At 36.0% G+C, this 21,139-nt stretch overlaps 1 protein-coding gene across 33 annotated transcripts in view; it reads left to right on the forward strand.

Annotated features, from left to right (window-relative positions):
- The window catches only part of LOC137468721 (uncharacterized), a 296,780-nt gene that overhangs the window by 178,613 nt on the left and 97,028 nt on the right, over positions 1–21,139 (forward strand). The window contains exons 1-2 of one of the 33 annotated variants that reach the window (XR_010996149.1): positions 18,375–18,956; positions 19,321–19,418. The exons of 23 other annotated variants lie outside the window; for them this stretch is intronic. Coding sequence is in view for 1 of the 10 variants with exons in the window: in XM_068180664.1 (XP_068036765.1) it covers positions 18,883–18,956 (74 nt within the window). In the remaining 9 variants the exon portion in view is untranslated. Of the gene's footprint in view, positions 1–18,372; positions 18,957–18,981; positions 19,419–19,782; positions 19,991–20,432; positions 20,710–20,811; positions 20,853–21,139 lie in introns of those variants that run through there. 9 more of the 33 variants (XR_010996137.1, XR_010996159.1, XR_010996147.1 and 6 more) reach the window with 9 other exon arrangements.

The raw sequence follows: 21,139 nt of genomic DNA on the forward strand, positions 1-21,139 counted from the left end.
CAGTAGAACACTGGTTCCTATTCTACCTTGAAGTTTTTTTTCTTTGGAGGGAGCTTGATTAGATATATATTTTACCCCATCAATTTCTTGCCTTAATTCTGAGGGAAAAAATGTAAATTGTGATTCAACCTGATTTTAGAACTTTTGATCTCTAAACATGTTTTGTTATGTAGCTTTTTCCCATGTTCCAAACTGGTCCTTTAAACCCCTTCCTCACCCATCCAGAGACTATGTTGCCTGCCTTATAATTATGTTATTAAGTAAAAAATAATTTTCTCATAATAATGATAGGAATGAAAATAAGGCTTATTCCAAACCCTATAGAGCTGAACACATCATATAACTTTTTATGTACAAGTATCATCCATTAAATTGTTAATTAACTTCAGGAGTATTGGTTTAATCTAGCTGTGAATTGTCATTGCAGCTAACATCAAAGACATGGAATTAATTGTAGTATTTCTACATGTGTGTATTTTTCTGTAGGCATAAATACATGGCAACTGAAGGGTTCTGAGGCTTGAATTACAGTTTTGGGAGCTTTTTCCTCCTCAAATGTGGTATGAGCAGATCCTGTAATATTGAAGAAAAACAGCGAAAACCAGAAGACTTAGAAAATGTTGATAAACAGGTAACAGGCAAGGTTTACTTCCCTGCCATGACCACAATGATTTCCCAGGCTGGTATATAAGTAGAGTTTTGGAAGCCTCTTGGACAGTTGCCACTAGTTAAGAATAAAATCATTCAAGATGTGGAATAATCACAAATATTATGCTAAACCTTTCAAATTATCTAGCCATGGTATGCTGGAAGGAGAAGGTGACTGTGCATTATAATATTGCAACTTTTTTACAGAAAGTGCCTGGAGCTGACGAACCAGATTGGTGTTTTTTAATAAAAGCGAATACAGTTAATCTGTGTATACTTTCATTGACAAGGTTCTGCACTTAGGAATACAGCACAGATGGTATAAGCAATGAATACTTATGTCTGACTGTAATTGATCCTATCAACAATGACATACCTTTAACTGGGTTGTATCACTTTACGTCACATATGGTTAATTAAGTAAGAAGGGCCCAAATACACTAAGGAGATTTTTATGTTTATACTTAGGAAAACAGTCTAGACAGGTGTTAATGTAAATGAAGTTAGTACTTGTCAAAGGTGAAATTCTCCATATGTAGTCCTCCTTCAGTCTCCAAATAAATATAATTTGTCTGTGTCTACATTAGCAAGTAGTGAGTAGCAATAGGACCTGATCTGCAGATTGAAACAATTGGTGCTGAGGATCCTGCTTTCCCCACTGTAGGGGTCAGTGGGAGAATGGAGGTTCCTTCAGTCTGGCTCTGTTCTGATTCCACTGGCTTAAGGTCATGGCTGGATGCAGTCTTGGAGGGGGTCATTTGGCTTAGGTTGATTCTCTGTATTTAGTACCTTATGTATATCTTGGGTAGCTACATTTTTTCATCTGTAAAACAAAGTTTGCCCTTAATTTCCGACATCCTTCAACCTCAATGAGAAGAGCTTTGCTTCCTGAAATAACCCCTCCTTGCATGCTTCCTGAATTGCCATCACAGACATGAATTGTCTTTCGCTATGTGTAGATGCCTGCCCCATGATGGTATTGCACAACCACATGTAGTAGAGTTTGTTAAATTGTTTTTCTACATGTGCTGCATATATTTGGATTGGCCCTTAGTTGGGTAGTCTGTCTCTTGTAGAAATACTGTTGAAAAAATTACATGTTCTAAATTCTTTCCTTTTATGGAAAGAATTATGGCAGTATTATCCACTGTATCCGCCAGTATTATGGCAGTATTTTCCACTGCCAAGAACACCTTCCCTTTGCTTTGTCCAGTATGGAAAATGATATGACAAAATAGAACTTGATGTGTTCCAATTTTGGTCCTGGAGGTCTCCATAGGTACAAATTCTTTATAGTAAAATCCTCTAATCTCTGTATTCACCTTATCTCTGCTCAAGGCCAAATTTGAAACGTTTTGCAGTAGTTTTACCTGCAAGTCACTGAATGTATAGTTTAACTTACCCATCAAAATCCACTGCCCACAACTGAGCGTCCCAGGAGAAAAACTCAACAATTTTCTGAGATGCACTTACAGTAAATGCTTTTGGGGTTTAAATAACTCCTAAACTACATAACCCTATTGGCTGATCTTCCAAAACAATTATTCCTACAGAGATTCTTTTCTTTATTAAAAAAAAAAAAAAAAGGAAAAATTAATCAAACCCTTTCAGGCCTTACAGGTACTGTTCTAGAAAGAATGTTTCACGCCACCCAGTCCTTTTTAATATCAAGATAGTTTTTTGTTTTACTTTCTTCTGCTGGACGCACTTTTTACTTTTGCTTTTCTCTGGTAGGTTCCCCTTCCTTTCAGAGCAAATTCCTGTTTCTGTCTCTATCCTTAGCCCAATTATATGTTCTGAAAGAGATCTCTGCTTCACCTCATGTGATTTTTACCAGCTTTTCCCACTTGAAAACATTGCAGCTGCTTGAAAACCTTAATTTGTCACTCCTGAAACACATACTTTGTGGATGTCATGCCTAAACTTTCTCATCCATCCCAGGTGGCTATGTGATTTCCACATTTTGATTAGCATCATCAGTTTTGGAAGCAGAAATGTTGATGTCATTCTAAAGCTGACACTGACTTAGCTGTGATAACCATTAGCCTATTGCCAACATTTGACTGATCCAGTGTTTCTTTGAACATTGTCAATGTTATAAATTGATATGAAAAAGTTCTGCTAAAAATTATTTTACTAACACCTTGAGTTTAGCAGTCTGCTTATTTATAAAGTGGAAACATGCATAGTTACTTCGGTTAGGATTTCATTCAGTTTTTAAATATAAAATATCAAAAACATTATGAAGTAGGACACACAATATTATTGTGGAACATGGGATCTTGTGTATACTAGAGTATAGTGTATCGAACAGTTACTAAATAAAAAGTCCAAACTCCTTCTACCTTTTAAGAAACTGAGATTAAGTAATTATGATACTTAGTCTTGTCATAGAAACGGTTTTTTCCCAAGAGAATATAATTTAATATGTTGAAAAATACTTGGTTGTGTATTTCTCTTTAACTTAAAGACTAGTTAAACATCACAGAACATTGATGCAGAATTTAGAAATAAAAGAAGTAAACCCTAAAAAGCGAGTAGGCTCCTAAAGGCACATTTTCATTCCTGCTTATTGTAGACTGTTTTAGATTTAGCTCTTTATTTCCATTTGTGTTTTTATGCTTAAAATTAAAGCAAAAGCTCTATTTTTCTTCTTCTCTGTAAAAATAGCTGGCATTCTGTCAAAACTTGCTGTAGTGTTGCTTGTACATAGTAAAAGAATAGCAAGCATAGCAACCAAAAAAATAGACTGAAATAAATTAATTCCAGATTTAATGGGATGTTTTGATATACAGCCTGGAAAAGAAAATTTTTTGGGGTTTCCTAATTGTAGACTTCCAGTACCTGAAGGAAGAGCACAAGAAAGATGAAGAGAGACTATTTACAGGCACATGGAGTGACAGGCCAAGGGGAAATGGCTCCAAACTGAAAGAGTTCTATGACACTTATTTTTTCAGATATTTTTCAGACAGCTTCTAATAATTTCTTAATTGGACTGCTTGCATACTATTAAATATTTGCTAAAGTGTCTTGAAAAATCAGTTTAAATTGAAAGGTTTGGGAAGCCTCTTAGTAGTGCCTGAGCTCTAAGTATTTAAAAACAACAACAGTAAGTCCTATATTCTATAAAACACTTCTGTATGGTGTGTTAGTGTGGGGTGAATGCCTTGTTCCCATTGAAGCAGTGTCTCCACTGTCAGTTTCCAAATAACTTTAGGGATAATATCAACCAGAACCCTCAGCACAGTGTAACACTATTTCTGAAGGAAAGGTTCATGTATGCTCACAAGAGGCTGGCAATGGGGCAGTAGGGGAACATTATTCTGCGATAACTTTTGTTCCATGGGAAGTATATTTTTTTCTCTACTTAAAGATGGCCACTTAATTGACAAATTATTGTCAGTTATGATCTTTGATACAAAAAGTAGATTTGTAGATAGAGCAACAGACATGTGGGACAAATTTCATATTTATATGAGAAGATTATGCTATAATCTTTAAAATATAAAGTATTTTGTTGTTCATGAGTAGCAAAATCACTCTCCATGTATATGTTATCAGATGACACAAAGAAACTATGAGAATGCTATCAAATCTGAAATCAAACATTATCAGCCATGCTGCAAGATTTTCTTTGCAATGCTCATGAAGATGCAAACGGGGCAATTCAATGCAAAAGTACAGACAGGAATAAGAGCAGCAGATTCTGAGTTGAAAGATAAGTCTGTGGAGGTCATTAACAAGTAGAAGAAAAAAAAACCCAAGTGTATTTGTCTATTAAGCACTTACTATGATTAATTTGATGCAGTATGATGCTTGTTTTCCTTGGACTCAAGTGGGAAAGAATGGAAATCTGGGAATTACATCTATTTTAGAAAAAAATGTAGGATCAAGTAGTCTGGCTAATCTTAAATACTATTCCATGTATCTGTTAAAGATATTGTTGATCTGATATTTACAAGTTATGAATTTTGCTTTGTCATATTTTCTTGTTTTGTCCATTCTGTTCCAGTAAAAATAGAAACATTTTCCCAGTATGCTGTGTGTGTGTGTGTGTGTGTGTTGATAAGTAAATAACCAATAGCAAAATAAGGAAGGCTTTTATATATTCTCATGAAGTTGCATGTGCAATTTGCTTTTATATATCTTTGTATGAAATTGTATTTCACGTAATTATTAAGGGCTTCACACTGAAGGGAGAAGATTCTTTAAAGAACTAAAAAAGAAAATAAATAAGTAAACAGAAACAATGTTAAGAAAAAATATCTATAGAGTGTTTGACATTTGTAGTTATTCCTCATCAGTTCTGTCTAGAAAGGAAAGAAACTGATTGCATGTGGAAATCTAAACTATTTCGTTAATTATGAAATATTAACCGCTTAGAAGATCAAGGGAAGTGCAATATATAGCCTCAAAGATAAGTAACATTTGCAAACATCTTATCTGTATTCCACCAAAAAAAATTGTAAGGTCATTTGAGTGACAATTTAAATGAAAAACAAACAAACAAACAGAAAAAAAACCCAAAAAAACCCAAAAATCAAAATCTCCAAAATTTCCCAACACATAAAATGCTGACTAACAGTAACTGGTTAAAACAAGATTTTCTCAGAACCTGAGCATGAAATTTCATAATTTTTTTGAAAAAAATATTTTTTTAATGTTGCCACCTACATCCACAGGCTTCTTCACCATTCCAGCTTTCTCCACCTTGAGTCATTGTATCTTGCTTACATTTTCTGCTTTGTTGCTGCAAAACTCAGCACCTCTTGTTCTGCCAGTGCCTTCTACCCTCTGCTCGATTCCTTTCCATTAACAAGACTCTTTGTGCATCAAGAACCTACAACCTCCTCTTTGAAATACTTTTAAGTTCACCTGTAGAGCAGCCTCCACCAAATTGCATAATCTCATTGTGAACGTAGAACTGCCATTTATTTGGCAATTATTTGTGCTATTAATTCCAAAGTGTTCAGCTTTAAAGCTTTGTGATTTGCAAGGAATAGACTTAAATTTAATGAGTAAACTGAAAAGCCAAGCAAATGAAACTATTTTTTTCTCATTTTCACCACTAAAATTTGAAATTGCTTGGTTTTATTGGTCTTGATTCTATTCTTTAACTTAGTGATCACCATCAGCTCTGGAACCTGCTTGACCAGAATTGTCTACAGAATAGTCTTCCAGGATCTTAATTTCCAGGACAGTTTTCTGTGTATCTACCACCATGCTGAAAGAGTAAATCTGATGAGTAATAGTCTATCATACCATGCTTATAAGATTTAGTCAGGAACACATCAATCCTGGCAATGCTCCTTTTATATATTTTCTAAATGGTGAAATAAAAAATTTTGGCCATAGCAATGAAAAAGGAGTTCTATAAAAATGAATACTGAGGTATATAATCCTTTATAAATGAGCAAATCCCTCTGCTGCCTCTCTAGTTTGAGGAGGAGCAGGTTTGTGGATTTTTTCATTAAAAAAGCTGTTCATAAATCATACCGTTAACTAAATCACTGAAGTTGCAGCCTCAGGACTTTCATTTATGTATGAAGAGAAATAATTTCAGCTATTATGTTAATATTTCAGTCATATGTGATTCATATTCTTTAAGTTTACCTGAAATAACATTTTTCAGACTACAGTAATCTTTTGTCCTTTTTTTAATATGAAAATAAAGACTAATAAAATGCAGTTCTCAGTACAGGAAGGAACGTAGTAATGCTACCTTTGGAAATTGAATTTACAGTTGCTACTTTTTGACCTGCTTTCTCCCTTCCTCTCTATTCACCCTCCCAGTCCTAGTGATGATAAACTGTTTGTTGTTAGGTATAAAATAAAACAGTGTTTATAGCTTGAATATAAATTTAAATGAAATAAAACATCAAGAAAAATTTAGGAAGACACACTTGAATACATTAAGGTTCACATAAAAGCTAAAAAACATTTTTTTTCAAGATACTGATGGAAGAATGGTCTCAGAAGTGTTTGGTATTTTTATCTTGGTGTCATTGTGTGTTGAATTCTTTTTGATAGAACTATCAGAGGACTAATATCTTAATTTTTTTGAATGTTAATTCATTTCATGCAGAAAGATTTTGGTGGAGGAAGGGCATGAAATATTTTTAATTTATTTTCTCAAAGTTTTGTGGAAATTCCTAGGACATTTATCTAATTTTAGAACTCAAGTACAATTGAAATATCGAGACTATTCTGTATTAATGTTGTGACTCACAAAAGTAATGCAAATGTAATGTTAGTTTTAGATCTAAAACATTGCTTCTGTTTATTATTCTGCACTTGATGGACTTTCTCTTACAGCTTCTATTGTAAACCATATTTGCAGAGGTTTAAAAAATTGACTGAAAAAATTTGCTTTGGGTGAAAAACATTCCCAGCTCTAGTGCTTGGAATGAAGTTACCAAAATATTGAAAAATTTGTGGATATGAATTCTGTAATAGATCAGGATTTTATAAAGCGTTTCTATAACTCTATAACTCAAAAATATATTTATGAACATTGACTATTTTTTCCTAGTATAACTTAGTATATTGAATAATCATTAATGGCAATAGAAATTCCAGTCATAAATCAAGAGAATCACAGTATTTAGACTTAACCAGATTCCTAATTCTTCAAAGACTAGAAAAAGAGAGTTGTCTTTTCCTAACTAGATACATGTTTAGTACTGCAAACAAATATTTTCTAGCAAACCAAGGGTAGAATATGTTCCTCACAGAGCTGTCTTTGCAGTTGCGTTATTGCAATATATTATTGACCAATGCCTTCAATATGCTGAGCTGTCATTACCTGTTAGGAATGATCTGTTTTTCAAACCAGTGTAAAAATGCCTGAAGTTGGGTGTGATCCCATTTGGACAACCTGGGAGGTAAAGGCAGCCCCTAACTGGTTCACTTTCAGCACAGGGACCTAGTCCTTCCCATTGCCCAGCTGAAACAATCTGGGGCTGCTCTGTGGGCTGAAGTGCAAACTGAGGAGTTAGTCAGGAGTAGAAAAGAAACCTTTCAACTTGACTTACATCCTTCCATGAGCTGCTTTCCCTCTTCTATCAAGCTTATTTGGCCGTGTCTGTTGACCAAATAAAGTGGATTATCTTGAAGGTGGGAAGTGTAAAGCACTCTCACAGTTATCTGCTGCAAAATTAATACTGTGCTGGTAACACTAGTGTCATATATTTTATTAAATTTTATTTGTTAAATTTAAAAAGTGTCCATGAACTCTTTCTTCGTAAATCCTCATGGAATTATTTTAGTTTGGTTCTTCCCAGAGAAATTAACCCTGTGTTTGACTAGAATGAATATCATACTAGAATGAATATCAAACTCATAAAAGGTATTAAGATTTTAAATACTAGACATTAAAGAGAGATTTTAAAGGAATAATCTTCATAGCAACATTTCTGAAGTTTAAAATTCATTATTGTTATGGGTTTATTTATTGATTTAGTTGCTGACCTTAAAAATATCATTAAAAAGAGTTCTCTTGGGAGGGTAATACTCTGAAGTAATCAAGATATCATTTGGGTTGGCTTCTTACTGCTGTTGGAGAGGTTTCTTTAAAATTTTAACTTTGCAGGCAAATCTTTTTATACATGACGCTGCCATCAAGTGGCTATTGAGTAGAACCTCTGTGTTACCCATTTCTAATTTAAATGTTTTTCTTCTTTTTAATTAACAGTGTGGTTTGAAAGAAGGGAGTATTCTATACTTGTTAATTGAAAGGAAAAAATGCTACTTTATACTAAAATTTTACTACTCTCTGGACCAGAGCTGTAGAGGTAGATGCTCAAAAATGCTTTGAAAGAATGGGATTTCAGTGGCATCAATTTTGTTGAGGTTGATTTTTACATCAGCTTCAGCAGACATTACGAATCCCTCTGGTCACCTTGTGAACTATTCTGAGTGTCTTTTTGAATCTTCAGGCACCTTAATATACAATTAAATCTTCTTTTTTAGGATCTCATTTTAATCCTTTCCATCTAAACTCCAAAATATAGATGTAGTCTATAGACTTGGTCAAGGACTTTAAAGATGCTAGGTCTAAAAGGCCAGAATTACCATAGACCCTAAACATCAAGAAATTTACCCTTGAATCAAGAAGCTGATGAGTGAATAAAACCATATCTTTATAACAGTCCAACAATAGCATCTCATAAAGTAGAAAAAAGCTTTAGATTTTTGGGTTTTGGGGGGATAAAGGCATCATCCTGTCCCCAAATTACCACTTGCAGTTCATCGGAACCCAAATATTGGTATTCACCATCTACCCCCAGTTCACTTCCAGGTTAACAGGGGCTGTTAACCAATTTAAGGTTAACAGTTTAAGGCAAGTAATGATAAACATCCCCATTCTCCTGAAGATTGCTTGCCTTCCTTCACCCTCTAGAAATAATACTAGAAAAAAAAATCATGTGTACATTTGCATTTGTATTTACTGTGTTTGAATTAAAGCTGTAAACAGTTCTGATTCACTAATAACTGATGAAAGTGTCTTGTTATTGAGCTACAAAGCCTCCAACAAATTAATGGAAATTGCAAATCACCTTGGAAATTGCAGGCTGTTTAGTCCTGTATTGAGTGCTGTGAAAACGGCATAAATAGCTTTGTTGCTTAACTGTTTCTTTTGAAAAAATAAGTTTCTTATTACACTTTTAGAAACCATGGCTTAGTAATTAAGGCATGGCTAAGCAACATCTTTTTTGTTGTTGTTGGTGTTGTGTTTTGTTTTCTGTAGATGAACATTTAACTTTATATTATTGTTAGATATTACTATGTTTGGTTCCTTCTCTTTCATATAATATTTAGGACCATGGATTCTCTGCCTCTGATGCAAAGCAAGTATTTTGGCCAATTTTCTGTCATGCCTCAAATTAAAATAGAGGATTTTTCATGTTCTAATTATTTTCTGTACATAATGAATTTTTAAACATATACACCCATGATATTTTCATACAAAATTAAAGCTTAATTAGAAGAAAATATTTCATGAAAAGGAAAAAAAGTCTTGCAGTGTATTTCTTTGTTCACTCTTTGATTTTCATTCTTTCTGCCTAACTCCAAATCTAAAACTAGTGTATGTTCCTTGTTAGGAGAAAATAATGAATGGCAGGTGATCTCCAGCTGGTATAATATTTGGTAGACTCATAGTCATGGAAGTGCACTTTTAGAGAATATCAGTTGCATTTCTCTAAAAGATAGAATGATTTCAGCAAAGTTCTAGATTGTCTTATATCCCTTCCCCCTCCCCCACCACTTCCCCTCCCAGTTCCACATTGCAGCTGCATCCCTGAAATAAACCTAGTTGATTTAAAGGAACATACTTCAGTTTAACATAGATTCAGGATAAAAAAATCAGCAGTTTTTAATTTTGTCAATTTTGCCAATATATTAGTCACCATTAAGCTTATGATGAGTAATTTGTCATAGTTTTTTGCAAACAATAGAGATTTAAAAAATTTTATAAGGCACAGGAGACAATCTTTTTGTATGTAAAGCTTCATAAAACATTTCTGCTAGTGTAGTGTAACTATGGAGGTACAGAATGGGCACTTACAGATTTTTTTTACTATATTTGAAGTCACTTGACTTTCTGGAATACTAAAAGCGTTGTGTGCTGAAGCACCCTCTAGTTATTGCTAAGAGAAATTCCAAAATTTAACAAAACCTTTGAACCTCCAGGAACACAACTGCTGCTATTAGTTGGCAGGTGCCTTTTACTAGGAAATCTTTTCTGTGATTTTCCAAATTGGTTCATTCCTAGGGCTGAATGACCTGTGAGATGTCCATCATTAGCTCTGTCCAACAATAGAACTTGAAGAGCAAAGAATTGAAGTTTCTGTTTTTCCTGCCTCATTGTTGCAGGCTTGATGAGTAAGGGAAAAAAAGGTCCCTTTTTCTTCTCTTCCTCTTTTTCTTCCTTCTAAACCACCACCTTCTGGTTTTTCCTTTTGTACTTGCTTGGTATTGTTAGTAATGTATCCACAATTCTTGCTCATCATTTTCATTCTACTTCACCACCCCAATTTTGGTCCTCTTGCCCTTGGCCACTATCTTTATGTTTGATAGCATCTTGCTAGACTTTTGCAGCAAATGATGAAAGATGAAGTATTACTGCATTTTAGCTTCTTCATGTCCAATCTGGGGACTCAATTACTACCCCTCAAAAGCTGTGAAAACATTAATGTTCTTTTGTTTGAAGCTCAGAAAAGATTTTTTCTTTATTCTGTTTCTATGTCCTCTCTTCTGTGTTCACTCCTTAGTCAGATGAGCAGTGGATACTTGAAGCTTTTGAAACAACATTTGACTGAAGAAATTAGTCAGCTTACTGCCCAGGTCTTTGCATGCACTTGCCACAGTTTTGAAGCAGGTTTTGTTAAATATGCTGAGCATATGTAGGAACCAAATGCACCTGGAGGAACCATCATTTCCAGCATCAATTTGAATGCAGGTGAATTATTTTCTTCTTATTATGGGGTGTTTTTTTGTTTGTTTGTTTGTTTGTTTGTTTCCCCTTTCTTTTGTGAGTGCAATGTTTGAGAAAGATTTAGCATGTGTAGAAGTTTGTGAAACCCGTTCCTCAAATATTGGCTCCTTAAATTTTGTGATGTTGGAGGGATCGTCACATACTGAGATTCTACATTATGAATGTACACAGAGTTATAAACAAAAACTCTACATTCAGTTGTTCATGATATGTGATTACTCAGGGGACCCAAGTAATAAGCATGTGTTCCCCATCAGGACTTGCATACAGGTTTCTAAAACTGATGGAAACTATGTGTTGAGCAGATGGGACAGACCATGTTCACGGTTTGAAAAAGGTTTTGCAATGCCTTCATCATAAGTGAATTCCAGTTTTCTGGGTTTCACGTTGGAATGGTAATTTAACTTCATATTGAGTAAATGTAAACCAACTTGTGATGATGTGACTAACTGCAAATTACTTTGCATAGCTGCTACTTTTTCAGCTGGGATGCAGAAGTTGCCTTAGATTAAACTTGAAACTTCTCCACATTAAAGTGCTGTCTAAAATAACAAAATGCAGATGGGAGTGGAATAAAAGCTGTGTTTATACATAAGGAGGCATTGTATCAGGAAGGGTGCTCTCTATGCAGAGGTTAATATTTGTATAAATAACTGTTATTGAATATGAAGTACAACTTTAATCTGTGCATGTCATTTTATTTCCTGGAACTTTCATTTGACAGTGTCAGTCACGAAAATGTAGAACATCAAAATGGTATGACAAAAGTTATTAAATACATTTTTTCAGCATAGTATTTTATGGCTTTTGTTTGGATGAATTATCAATTACATTGCTTTCCTCTACTTTGTGTCCTTGTAAAACCTGTTCTGCTGTAACACAGACCTAAGATAAACCATGTAATGTTATGATGTTTTTTTACCTAGTCAAGAGGCTGGAGCTGGTGCTTTTTTCTCTTGGGCTGTCATAGATGTGCAATAATAGCAGGTAATAGCTAAGCTTCATTATCCAATGCTTATTTGTTTAGGTAGTTGTGGGCAAAGACTAAAGGATTATCAAGATGTATCATTTGTCTTGTGTTGGATTTGGAAGGAGAAGACTCTAGGCAGCCAGTTTTGCATGAAGAATACAATAATAATATTGTATATGTTATTTCAATTGCATGTTATGTTTCATCTATGGGCAATTTATAGGTGGATTTATATTATACAAATAAAGGCTTTAATTCCCAAACCCACTGATGTAATATTTTGGAAACTCGGCTATTTTGTTGTAGAATGCACATGAACACCAGCTATTTTGATGTTGGACATCTGAAGAATTTCTCTCCTATTTCCAGGTTTAATTTTGGTAGTGTCTAAATGTGCAAAAGAAGAAATTCCTGCCGAGCAGGATTTTGAAATCATCAACATATGCAAATCCCAGGTGGCTTTTTTCCCCTCCAGAGTTTGGAATAGAACTCAACACAGGTTTTTTCAATCTCCTGGTGTAGCTGGTAGGCTCTTCTGCTTGATATTAATGGTCAGTACCATCATGATTCCTAAATGAGGTGATTGGTTCTGTAGGTCATTAAAAGGCTGATAAACAGGCCCTCCCCTAGACAGGAGCAATGCATCCATCTGTGCCGGGTCAGCTGTACTTAAACAGGTGAGACTGAAAAACCAGGAAGTGGTAACTTCTCTCCATTTTGGTTCTGTAGGGTCCTTGTTCTCTAAGAGAAATTTTTGTCTGAAAAGTTTATATTAAAAAGTGAAAATATTTAAAGAGTCAACACAGCATTGACTTAAAGGCATAGGCATTGGCAGAGTGATGGTTATTTAAGCTTTGCAGTGAAGCAAGTAGCTTAAAACTCCAGACACTTGTGCTTAGGACTGTCTTTGTGAAGTATGCAGTGAAAAACCAAATCTGATGCCCTGTCTCTCCAATTTACACAAAAATGGCACTTCAACCAACCACAAATTTATTCTGGATATTCAATTGAACTTTGTTTAATATTTATTTCTACTCTAGGTGAACATTATAGGCAATGAAAAATTGACAAAAATTACAGGCTAAGAAATTGATTTGATTGCTGCAAAAGTGTATCTTAAGCCACTTAGTAAGAATTAATATTTTTCATATTAGTCCACTATTACTTGATTATAAATCAGTAGGAACATTATCTGCCACAGTTTTAGAGAAACTAAGATGTAGACAACCAAAGGCTTGACTTTGCATGCCCTTGGACACACCTTTTAAGCCTTGTGCCTTTTCATCAGCTGAAATCTGGAGCAGAAGAGGTTAAATTATGTCCCATAGGGTACCCATTGAGCCAGGAATGGGGTTAGAAATAAGCACCAATAATCCAGATCTCTAGTCACCCTGATCTGCTGTATCACACTCCCCCTAGAACTGCTTCCATCTCAGTACTGTGCAATGCTGTAAATAGTAGTGTTTAGAGGGGTTCATTACCAAAAATCTTTATTATTTTATTTTTCTTGCTGATCTTTTTTTTTTTGACTCTTCTGCTGCTCTTCTTTTGTTCTTTTTCCCCCTTTATCCTGTTTAATTGCTTCTTAGAGAAAGTAATAGAAAGTAAGTCCATGCAAGATATTTTCCCATCATTTATTGGAAATGGCTCCCTTTTTCAGAAATCATAATTGCAAAAAAAATATGGTGGTGGGAGAACAGAGCTAAGCTTGTCTATGAGCTCAGGGTTGTTATGTTCCAATGCTGAATTTGACTGACAAAAAGGATGATGTTTGAGACAAGAACTGCCTTTTTGTCTAGCAACACAATAGGGTCTTCTTCCTTGATGGATTCTCAGCACTAGTCAGTATAATAACATGATAATTGGTCCCAAAGAAGGAATGAGTAAGATTGGATGGTGGTCTTTGGGGGCCCAGTTGTGTTATATCTAATCTAATTATGTTTGATACTGACTTTTTAATACATATGGTAGCTATTTCCTTGGCTTGGAACTAAGGCTTATATGCAAGCTTGATATTTGCTTGGTGTCTGTTCTAAAAGTGCACAATTTTTTTTCTTAGGAGAAACCCCAGCTATATCTGTCTCATGTCATGCTGTATTCTAATTCAAAACTAAAACTGATTTGTTCCAGAAGATGTCTTGAAGCATAAATATGTTGTGGCTTGTGGAAATGTGGGAGGTGTGATGGAAAGAGCAAATGTCTATAGATTGTACTTCAAAAAACCACTGCAACTTGCTACAGAAAAGACATAGTAAGTTATTGCTGCCTTGGAGCAACAATCCTCAGCAGGCATTCACCCTTTTGCATGAGACAATATAAACATTTTAGTGGATTTATGAGCATAAAGGAGCATCTGGAGATGATGAGATTGTGCAAGACTAATTTTAGTGTCTGAATTAAACTAACTCCATAGCTACAAAAGTCACTGCCATGTTTTCTGCTCTTGTTTAAAAAATGTGTATGGACCACAGCAAGCCCAGATTTCCTAACCAAATGGAACAGAAAAGTCTAGTGCACTACTGCTGGTGGTGGTGCAGTGGGCACTGGCTTACTGAGACGATTACAAAAATCCTTAATGAAAGATAGTTATGCAATTGAATTTCTGAGGCAAGTTTCTTCTCAGCTGTTAACATCTGGGTTCCATTTTGCCATGAATAGGTGACTGTCTCTTGGATTTATTTATGTTTCTCACTTTTTAATAGAGAGTATAACATTTATTCCTGTTTGCAAGGAGGCAGCTGTTGCTTTTTTTCCTTTTCTTTTTTCCTCTTGTATTTCGCCATTGTCTTCCAGCTTCAAATAAGCATATTATAAATGGAACATATTAATAAAATTAGTGCTGTGTGATGTGCTAATGCCATAGGTAGGGAAATAAATTTGTTTGAAGTCAGTTTCAGTTTTGGAAATTTAGCTTGCTCCCCTGAAGTAACTGAAACACTGAAATGTATGTTCTATTTTGTGTTTAATGTCTTTTTTTTCTCCTTCCCCAGTGACTCTTACTAGTGAAAGGCAGTGATGGTTATTAAAAGTTCAAATAATAGAAGGCTCAGTTTGTGAAGAAATGCACAGCCTTTTAGGAGCTCAGAGACTCCAGTGCCATTGACTTACAGTCTTATGTCATAGCTTTGGCCATCATCTCTTCTAGAAGTGGCTGAGGCACAAGTGGAAGCTGGAAGTTACTGAGCACCTCACAGTGATCAATAAGTAGATCACAACCTGCACAGTTCTTGACATGCATCGTTGTCTGGGACCTCCTGACAATTTATCTAAGGCTTGGGGATGAAAAGGATAAAATCCTGACTCCTTTCAAATCAATTAGAATTTTATAATTAACTTGAAGTGAGGAGTCATGCAGTCATAAAGTACTGGGCCAAAGCTGTCTTCTAAACATAGAAGCAACATGGTTGAAAATAAGTCACTCTAATTGAGTAGTTGAAATCAAAATGCAAAACAAACAAAAAAAGCCTTAGGATGATATGTTCAATATGCTTTCTACCAGCTCCCCAGTAAAAGAAAGGTAGTTCATGACCAAGAAGCCTGTTTCCCTGTGAATCCATTTTTTTGATGTTAAAAGAACTTTGATATTTAAAACAGTATGTGAGTCTGGTGGAAGTTTTCAACATGAAGTAATGAAGCAGTTAGCTCTTTTTCTTCCACAGATTTTCCATATTTACTAGTGGGAATGCCAACAAAATTTCACTTCTCTCTTCTTTTGACCTATATTTTTTGTGGAATAGAGATCTCAACACTACTGAGTTTCTAAAAAATACACCTGAAACTTCCGATCATAAATTTGATCAATATTGGCCATCAACTTGAAGAGGTTTAGTTGGCATAAATGCTCATGGTGTAATTGCATACACACTCAACTCCCTAACCTCAAAATCAAGAGTAGAAAATGAATGCGTTATTGCTAACAGAGAATCCTTTTAAGACCAACCAGAGATTTTATACAACAGGAACTGCAAATATACTTAGCTGTACTAATGCTTCATTTATTAGAAATTAAGAATTCTAAACAGCTTTCTGGAAGGAAAGAGATTTGTATTTGTCAGCAAAGCTCTACTAGTTACTGGTTCCAGTGCTTTCCTGTGTTTCTTAATGTGTTGCCCAAAGCTGAAAAGAGTTTGTTTAAAAGTGAAAGAAATGCCAGATACCACCTTCCTCTCCTGCAGCCACCCTGGAGCAATTCTGACAATAGGACCCATCCTTACAAACTGAAACAGGAATAAATTTTCAATGGACTCTTCAAGAAGGAGAAGGTTGTGCAAGCTTTCTGCTAGTTATACTGTGTTTGAATGAAAAGCATTTGTGTTCCACCCTTAAGTCTTGTCTTCTTTTATGACGATGTTTAAAGTGTCTATCCACCATAGTTTATCTGCATCCTGATCTTGTCCTGTCTTGGATATGTTCCTTGCTGTCTTGGATATGTTCCTTGCTGGCTTCACTGAGAACATCCTTCCCTTCCTGTAATTTTTAAATTTTGTCTGTTGATTTGGCCGTATTACCTTCTCTTCTGCCTCAAGGAGCTGGCAAAGCTTCACTCCAGCCAGTATTTGCTTTTTATCTTGTACTTCTGTTCTTTTCCAGCCATGCTAAGTTCAGTGTTGTTAAAGTCTTTCTAGAGATGTTGCTGCAGTTATACCTCTAGTGCAGGGCAAGGTGAGGTGTGAGTTCACAGGACAAACACCTTCCTTGCTGAGGAGTCACATTTTCTTTAGGGGGCCTGCAAATTCATCTTGTGATAAATATTTGTCTGGAGAGAGAGAGGAGAGGTACTGCAAAAACTGTTGTGTTTGTCTCACCTACCTGCCATTTTAAGATTTCAGACTTCTCAGGTGTAGGTAACTGCATTTTTTGTAGCAATTGCACATTCTTTCATGGCATTTCTGACATAAGGCAGGTCTGCTCTTCCATTTCAATTCTCATGTTAGATAGGAACATTGACATTTGTTGCACTAGCCATTAGTAATTTCATTTGTAACCCATATTCATTTTATGGTGGGTTATTTAAGATCTTTTCCAGGACCTTTTCTAAAACTCTTAATGTACTTGAGGACCAGTGAGAGGTGAGGGTAGTTAGTGAGATTTGAGCTTGTGAGATGTGAATGACTTCCACTGGGTTTTGGTAGGAGGCTGTTGCACAGCTCATGGAAATCTGTTGGTGCCAAAAGCGTGTGACAGAACAGGCTCAGCTTTTACAAAACAGATTTTTTTATTATTATTATTATTTTCCATTTCTGTTTCGTAATTTTTTTCTCCATTATCTCTGTTGAGTATACATATTGAATTGGAGATACCCAGCAGTGCCTTCAGTATTCACTGAAGGCATTCCCATGTCAGGAGCCAGACCTTCCACTCACTATTACGTTAACTATAAAGGGTTGGGCTCATTATCTGTGCCTTTTGCTTTTAGGTGGGTGTATTCTTCTAATTTTTTTTTACTGATTGAGGAAGTTATTGCAACATGCAGTTTTTGAGACTAGCCAGCAACCTTCTGTGGCAAGGTGAGAGGAATCAAAGTTTTGGCTTAAGTACTGTGTCTAAGTTTAGGTATAAATGCTGAAAACCTGTAGATGCCATGTTGCGCTGTACAACATGCCCAGTGCTTCAGAAGCCTCTATTGATTTTAAATGTGTACGTGCTTTGTTTCTGTTGCTGCAACTCTTCTTTGACTTTTTTTGAATTAGCAAATACGTGCCAACCTCCATGCCATATGCCTGTTTCTCCTAATGCCCATGTTTTTTTTTCAGTCTCATATGCTTTCATATGTAAATTGGCTATCAAATTCCACCCTCAGTTTTAACCTGTAATAACTTCATTGCTTTCAGTGCAATTTTCACTGGTGTCATTTAGATCAGAATCTGGATGCATGTGTGCTCTTATGCACACACGTAATGCCTGCTTTTTATATATAAAAATGCCTGCTATGTATATGTATATTTTTTGAACTTTCTTTTTACAATTGAAGATGAGAGGGAGAGTCTGTTGATTAATCATATACTGATCAATTTTAGAGCACCTAACAAGAGGAACATAAATAATTTGAAGTAGTAGGTGGATTTTTTGAGTCATGAACCCACACCCCTTTACAATGTATTGATTCTTGTCTGTCCCAAGCAGGAACTTTTCTTTTCCCCTGACTTGCAATTCTGAATTTTTTGTGAACCTCAAACATCATTTTTAGTTGACTTTGGAGAAAATGGAGGCAGAGATTTAAAAAAAAAAAAAGAAAAAAGGAAGACACCCCACTCCCCCCCAACTAAATAACTACCTCAGCCCCCACTTTTATACCACCAGCCCAAACATGGAACATATTTTAGCAGAAGTGCCCCAGCTCTATCATATGTGCTGTGCAGAGTCATCATGGCCATGGTGCATAGCTGAGAGCCGGAAAGCAAACAGCTGCTGTAGCCTGATTTGAGTTAAAATAGTGTCAGTGTTTAGTCTGGCGCAGTGCTTCAGGAGAGATTGGCAGCTGGGTCAAACAAAGTCATTCCATTGGCTCCCTTCCCAGTAAGCTTCTGCTAGTATTTAGGTACTAGTGCAGCCTAGGCCCCTTTTCTCAGGGATAGCCTAACATCTGACCGCACCCTCTTTGCTTTTTAAAAAATGCCTTTTCACTCTTTAAGATAAATCCTCTATTATACAATCTGCCACTAATTGTGTGTTAAGACTGTTTTTCTCTCGAAAGCTGATGCATCCTGCTCTCAACGTGGTTTAGAAAGTGGGCTGTTACAGTGCTGGATTAATAAAAGGGGCCTTTATGGTTTGTGAAAGAATATCTCTGTGCTTAGGCAGGAAACTTTTTGATCCACAGAAAAGCCAGACGACATCTAGGTAAGGCTGTGTATCAAATCTGCTTTTATGGGAGAGTGGGGCAGCGAGAGCTGTTAATTGCAATTGCTTCAAGTTTGCATGCCCATTTTGATAAGCTTTTTAGAAAGTTTAGGAAATAGCTGCTCCTGCGTCTCAAGCCCTTTCTCTCCTCCCTCCTCCTCACTCCTCCTATGCCTTTGCTGCTTCCAAAAGCTTGTAATGATCTGCTTAGTTTTCGCTGGAATCCGCGTGGACGCTTCGCTCCTTTTTGGAGAGGGGTTTCTTGCGGAGGCGCAGAGCAAAAAAGTTCTGTGGTCGGACCCAAATGCTGTTAGAAGTGGAGTGGCTGGAGAGAATTTACAGGGAAAGCTTTCCACTGTTACAGACTGCCTGTGCAATCATTTAAAAGTAGTTGAAAACTGCTTTGAACTAACAAGGGTTTAATTACGGAAAAGTTTAACGTGGCGATGGAAGGAATATTAAGTAAGTTGTCTTTGTCTCCTACTTTTTAATTTTAGTTGTTGCTTTAGCCTGTTGGGTCACATTTTTTGTCAGCGCTGAAGGCTGCCATGAATTGGTAATGAGGGCCCCCTTTTTTTTTTTTTTTTTTTTTTTTTTTTTTTTTTGCACATGATTTTGGCACTTGGCCAAAATCAACTTCCCAAGGCAAGCTTTCTCTAAAAGAACCTGAAGCATTTTTTTGTGATTAGGAATCATGTCTGAAAGCTGCCACAACCAGTTGTGTAGGCATGTCAAAATGACTTTATACAGTATATCTGAAGCAGTCGGGGGGAGGGTCTGTATTTTCCTCGTGTACCAAATTGTTGCTATTATCATTCTAAATTTCCGCAGCTTACGCACCTCCAAAAACCAGGCTACAGAGAGCTAAGGCATAATGAGGATCAGTGTTATCTTTGTATTTTTCAACATGCCAAAGCAGCATTAATTGTCACATTTAAGCAAGATACAGTATTAGGGGTTGCTTAAAACACTTGTGGACGTAAAGCAGATGAATCTTTAAACTTTTAATCTCAGTAAATTATTCTCAGTGAACAGTAAGTAATGATATTTTCGAGAAGTTTCTTTGTTTGAATTGTATAAGTGGAGCTTTTTGATATATCTATTTAAAAAATACATGCCTGGGTCCACTGGGGGGAAATTTGCAAGGAAAATCTTGGACATGCCTATGGATTTATCCCATTTCTTTGAAAACTGGGTATGGGTCTGATCTGCAAGACAGGGAACAGAAGCTGGGTAGTCCTTTGTTGTTAAAAAGGGGGAAAGGGAGTTAGTCTAAACATTAGCAAGGAGCTGCAAAAGTTCACGTTTCAAGTGTGGTCAGAGTTCTGACCTTTGTGGAGCTCATCAGTGCAATAAATGAGTTATTATTCCTTGCTGATACTATATAAACAAGTTTGGCACTGTAAGTGAATACATTATTATTGCACACTTGAATTCTGTGAATTTACTCTGTGAATTGGAAATTAAGGACCTCCTGTTACACACTGTGTATGCCCTACAGTGTCGTTTCCACGTGTGTTCAATGTAAAGACAAAATGCATTATGCAGCACTTTTGCCAGGTATTTTTATTTTGCATTTCTGCACTTGTGGCTGTAGCCGAGGAGTTGCTCGTTCCTTCCTATGTGTGTTGTTTATTTATAAGCAACACCATCTTTCGGCAGCAATATCGATATGGAACAGCCTTTTTGCACCTTCCCTGCCCCCTGCCCCCAGCCTTGATCCCTTTCGCTGCTGTTAAAATGGGCTTTACAGGTACTGTCTTTCTGCTGTTAAACTGTGTTTTCTGTAAGGTGTTGGGGGTGTGTGTGTGTGTGTGTGTGTGTTTCTTTTATTACATAATGCAAGACACAGCTACACTGGGAGAAAGCTCAAGCTTTACAGACTCCTCAGAATCGGTACTTTCATGTAACTTGGCTGGGAGAGTTTATTCATTGTTACGTTGCAGCAGACTGAGTTACAGTACTCAAAAGCCTCCTGCAAGTTTAACTATAACACGTTGTATTTGCAATGAAAATAAGCAGACAAAATGAACGTGTTGCAAAAGAATAGCTGGAGAACTATGGTAAAATAAAACTCATATAACTTAATTGTATTTTTCTGGGGCTTTTGAAAAGCTTTACAACAGGGGGAAAATGCTTCACTGTTGAATCCTATTTTAATGTAAGCATTGCCAGAAAATTAT

Source organism: Anomalospiza imberbis, chromosome 2 (assembly GCF_031753505.1).
Source record: "Anomalospiza imberbis isolate Cuckoo-Finch-1a 21T00152 chromosome 2, ASM3175350v1, whole genome shotgun sequence".
Taxonomy (NCBI): Eukaryota; Metazoa; Chordata; class Aves; order Passeriformes; family Viduidae; genus Anomalospiza; species Anomalospiza imberbis.